This window comes from Austrofundulus limnaeus, unplaced genomic scaffold, assembly GCF_001266775.1.
Source record: "Austrofundulus limnaeus strain Quisiro unplaced genomic scaffold, Austrofundulus_limnaeus-1.0 Scaffold156, whole genome shotgun sequence".
NCBI classification, from domain to species: Eukaryota; Metazoa; Chordata; class Actinopteri; order Cyprinodontiformes; family Rivulidae; genus Austrofundulus; species Austrofundulus limnaeus.
In genome coordinates, this window is record NW_013952558.1 from 679,970 (window position 1) to 684,903 (window position 4,934).

Consider the following 4,934-nt stretch of genomic DNA (forward strand, 5'->3'; position numbering starts at 1 on the left):
TCCCAAACTTTTCAGTTTTTGACCCACAAAATAACAGTAGCAGAGACCTGTGCCCCAACTATTTTTGGATGATAAACATTTGTATCAGGTCAACAAAACATGGGCATAGTAACAATATTTTTATACTACATTTATCCATTTTAAATAAACTAACCTCACTCATTTGTAACAACTAAGGCAAAAATGTAACTAAGTCAGAAAATCTTTTCAGGACCCCACCTTGATGTTTCAGGACCCCACTTTGGGAAATACTGTTCTATGCTAATGAATCTTAAGTATCGGGTTCTTATGATGTAATGAATCAAAAACGGGCAATAGGGGGTTTCAGGTATTATTAAAAAAATCAAAAAATTAATGCCCTTTCAAAGAGAACCTCAGCCTGTCAAATTTTAAGTTATGCAGGGCCTGTTTGACCCATTGGTGACAGGACAGGAGCAGATTTTGTTGAGTGCAGTAGGATGTTTGGCCTCCACCGTGAGATTTAGAGGTCAAAAGGGCAGAGAGTGAGTTGGGGTCAGCCTCCAGGTGGTACGCCCTGTAAAGAGTATCAAATATTTTATTCCAGAAGTTTATAAGTTTGGGGCATGACCAAAACAAAATAGTGGCGGSGGATCTGCTGCATCTATCACAGGTATATTGGGATAAATTAGTGTAGTAGGTTCTGTGTTCTGTAGCTTTCATTTTTTAAGGTTTACTTTTGTAAAAACAAAAGGCCGTCGTGACATCATAACTAATAAAATTGGAAGCAACACAAGGAGACACAAAGAAGCACAGGGAAAACCAGACCCAAATGCTGATGAGAGAAGTGGCTGCAGCTGTAACAGGTGCAACAGGCTGGTAGCAGTTTTTTAAACACCAAACAAAAACAGCTTTTATTTTAAAGTCTTGAAATGACTGAGAGCTACATTTAAACAAACATAATATTTCTCTTCATTTTATGAGTATTATTTCTTTTTAATAATCTCAATACTTATTGCATATATTTTCATCTCCTTAGCTTTTATCTCCCTTCTGGATAACTATGAAAGTGACACCGGTGAGCCAGAGATCGTGACTCCTGAGGAGGTGGCAGAGAACCACAAGTTCCTGGACTCCATCGTTCAGACCTCCACTATGAAGGTTGGAGAGTTCTTTTTCTTTTATTTTACAAAAGTGTAGTTTCAACTGAGATTAATAAAATAAAATGGCAACGCTTAATAGTTTGTTTCGACTGTTTTCAGATCGCCCATAAATACCTGGTGGAGAAGCGTCTCTCTCCTGAAGATGACACAGCTTTCAAGGAGCAGCTGTACAGGATCTGGTTTGAGCTCTATGCAAGGAGAGGCTCCAGCAGGTGGGTGGCAGCTGTTAAAAACATCTAAAAATCACTTCTGCTGGCTCTGCATGACAGAAACGTAAAGAATGAGTTGTTTTTGCCTTCAGGCCAGACTCTTCAGGGTTTGAGCATGTATTTGTCGGGGAGACAAGAGGCGGTCGGACTGTCATCGGCTTTCACAACTGGATCCAGTTGTACTTACAAGAAAAACTGGGGCACATTGATTATAAAGGCTACACTGCAAAAGCAAACTCACCTCAGGTACTGTGTTCTGTTCAGGAGGTTTTTGGCTTTATAACAGGGATGTCCAAAGTGTGGCCCGGGGGCCATTCGTGACCCCTGAACTGATTTTGTGTGGCCCCTGACTTCAGTTCCAAAATTATACTAACTTGTTTACAAATTTGTCCCCCCAGCACAGGTGTTTGATTTAAATGGAGACTTTATATTTATCATTAGGGCAAATTTATCACAAAGTAAAATCTTACATAAAAAAATGTTGGCAACAATTCCAAATATTTGTCTTTTAAATAACCAGGCTCTTAGCTTTTTCCACAGTGACTTCTACTCAAAATCTGATTTTGCTGCACTCCGATCTGCTTTAAATTAATTTATTAAATTTGCCTGAATGCGGAAAGCATTTTCAACAAAAGAGAGACGTTCTGGATCTAGATTAGTTCATGCATCCATTTCTAGCAATGAATCTGACTACTTTATTTGTTTTAATTAAAGTATTCAACGCTTAGTTTATTGCTGAGCAGGTAAAGGAAACATATTTTTGGCCCGCAAGTCCTTCTGACTTTATGATTTTGGTCCATGTGACAAAATGTTTGGACAGCCCTGCTTTATAGCCACCAAAATGAGGAGTTAAAATCATTTTTAAATGTTTAAAATTCAAGTCATCGTCGTTGTTTTTGCATAATCAGCTTCTGTGAGTGTTTCCCCTGCACCTTCCCATGCTGTTGAAAATGTGCCTTTATTATCAAACAGCTAGTTTGATAATAAAGTAAGTAATAAAGGCTAGTTTCTCCTCACTGCTCTACTTTTTCTCTCCTCCTCCTCCTCCTCGCCTCAGCCTGAYGAGAACAAACACATCCTGGCTCTACAGTTCAGCTGGAAGAACGGCATCAAGCCCAAGGGGAGCATCTTCATCGGCGTCAGTCCTGAGTTTGAGTTCGCCCTGTACACTCTCTGTTTCCTCAGCTCGCCCAACGAGCGCGTCAGAGTCCAGTTCAGTTTGTATGATGTGGAGATTGTTTGTCACCACTACAACCAAAAGCACATAGGCACCACCTACCCTGTGCTCCTCAGGTACCAGCATCCTCACTGACTTGACTGGGAGTCAGTTTGAGACATAACCTCTCTAACACTTGAGCTTACAAAGTGTCACGGGTATTGTTTTTGTCTTTTTATTTTAAAGATACAATAAAACTCCTCAAGACCCATCTGCCTTTGTGTGTGATGTTCGCCTTACTTTGAGTGTGCAAAAGAGTCATTGATGTGAATGAGTCACTCCTTTAGAAAAGCAATATCAATGAGGAAAGATGGGTATTTTTAAAAGCTATTTTCATCTGTTCCTTTTTTTAGAATAAAGACACATGCAATTAAAACAGTTGCATTAAATACATTTTACTATCATTTTTCAGAAGTGTTTGGCCAGGATGGAAATGACAACACTTTAAAGATGTTCAAACACATATTAAAACTATAACAATGAAAAGATATAACTTAAAAAAATCAGTTAATCCGTCCAGGATTTGGGGATAAATACCAGCTTGACGTTTAATTTTACACCAATGATCCATTTTACCAATAATTAGCTGTTGTTTCACGTTTTTACCAAAAGGGGRCAGCAAAGGATTTGTTGTGGGCGATGACGTCAATCACTTGAAGCTAAGCTAGCAAAAATAAGCGGAAATTATGGTACTGTAATTTCAAAATAAAAGCAATTTACTTTTGTTGGGAACAAAATATAGTAGTGGTTATTGAAGATTAAATATTAACAGAGTACACAAGTAGGCTAGGTCCCTCATTTTTAAAATTTATTAAAAAAACACGTTTTTCCAACAATAAAACCCAAAAGTCCACAATGTGGATTTTCCAACACTAACCGGAAGTTTGTATACTTGTAGATCACTGTTGAAAATTGACCATTTTAAATCTCTGTCATCAAAAGAAAACACTTGCTCGTTGTGACTGAGGATCGAGATTTTATTTTATAGCGTTATATAATTTTGTCTAAGTCGAGTGTATTAGTGGTGTGTATTTTTCCGTCGTTGATATCCCACACCGTGAAGCGGAATGGCGGAAACAAACGCTAGATATCAGCAGGTATGCAGGGGGAAATGAACCCACGTTATCATTTGAGCAGTTCTCATTATTAGCTGTCTGCTGTGTTAGCTTTGGATTATTGTCACTCATATGTGTGTAATGTTTCATTTCATTCAACACGGATGCTACATGGATTTTTAGGAAGAAATATATTATAGAAAGATGTCGGTTTTGCTTTGATGAGTCTTGTCATCGACTAAAATAGCAGCTAACAGGCTAACACACATTATCTCTCTTTTTTTGTAATGTAAGTTGATATTTAGGGTCTACCAACCCTTAAGTTGGTGGTCTGTTTATTATTTGTGGGTGGTTAAATGTTGAATCACTGAAGGTTGTAAGCTCATGTCAACTCACGGTGAAACTAATCTCGACTGTGTGTGTTATGGTGTAGTTTGGATTTCACAGATGAGCTTCAGCTGTGTTCACTAGTCCTCCAGCTGGCAGATTAGCAGCTGAAATCCCCCTGTTGACCTGATTGGCAGTGTGCTACCAGGACAGACCTGTCTGCTAATGTGATTCATCTTTACACACATTAGCTGTTCTGCAAAACGCCTCAAAACCCTGAAGTGTCATTTTTGTATTCAAGACTAAACAACAGTCCCTTTGTTTTTTTTTTCATTTTCAAGATGAAAACATTGCCATGCAGCCATGTGCTTTAGTAATAATGTCACATCATCCTTTCAGTGTGAYCCTGTAATTCTTGCCATTTGTAGTTATTACAATATTGTAAGTAGATTTAAGGAATGAACCAGTGCATTTAATTATTCTGGGGAGAGACAGACAGCTAAAAAGACCCTCAACACCTCGGAAGAGAAGACGTCCAATCTTAAAGGAGACATAAATAAAATCCATGTTTTAGCTGTTAAATACATTTAGTTGTGTACTTAGAGTATCTAGGAGTGCAGAAAAGTTTGGTTTAACCTCTWTTAGATACCTTTTATATACAGCAGGTAAAATAAGTATTGAACACGTCAACATTTTTCTCAGTAAATATATCACTAGAGGTGCTAATGACATGAAATTTTCACCAGATGTTGGTAACAACCCAAGTGATCCATACATACAAAGAAATCAAACCATAAATGTCCAGAAATGAAGTTATTTGTAATAATGTGGAATGGCACAGGGAAAAAGTATGGAGCTTCAGATTTCTTTTGTTGTTTAACTCTGATTAAGCTCTATCCATCAGGCCCATCAATCAGTCGGACCCCCAATTTATCTGAAAAAGGGGTATCTGGACATACAAAAATGGTTATAGCTCAAAAACTAGGAGCTTGAGATTTCTTTTGTT

At 38.0% G+C, this 4,934-nt stretch overlaps 2 protein-coding genes across 4 annotated transcripts in view; both read left to right on the forward strand.

Annotated features, from left to right (window-relative positions):
* endou2 (endonuclease, polyU-specific 2) overlaps positions 1 to 2,762 on the forward strand; it is a gene marked incomplete at its 5' end in the record, with an annotated part of 6,558 nt that extends 3,796 nt beyond the window's left edge. The window contains 4 exon segments of the mRNA XM_014016843.1: positions 998 to 1,119; positions 1,221 to 1,333; positions 1,423 to 1,576; positions 2,388 to 2,762. Coding sequence (XP_013872297.1) covers positions 998 to 1,119; positions 1,221 to 1,333; positions 1,423 to 1,576; positions 2,388 to 2,642 — 644 coding nt within the window. The 3' untranslated portion in view covers positions 2,643 to 2,762.
* A 703-nt stretch (positions 2,763 to 3,465) lies between these two features.
* ndfip1l (Nedd4 family interacting protein 1, like) overlaps positions 3,466 to 4,934 on the forward strand; it is a 13,001-nt gene continuing 11,532 nt past the window's right edge. Inside the window, exon 1 of one of the 3 annotated variants that reach the window (XM_014016844.1) lies at positions 3,466 to 3,643. In XM_014016844.1, coding sequence (XP_013872298.1) covers positions 3,614 to 3,643 — 30 coding nt within the window. In that variant the 5' untranslated portion in view covers positions 3,466 to 3,613. The remainder of the gene's footprint in view (positions 3,644 to 4,934) is intronic. The other 2 variants (XM_014016845.1, XM_014016846.1) reach the window with 2 other exon arrangements.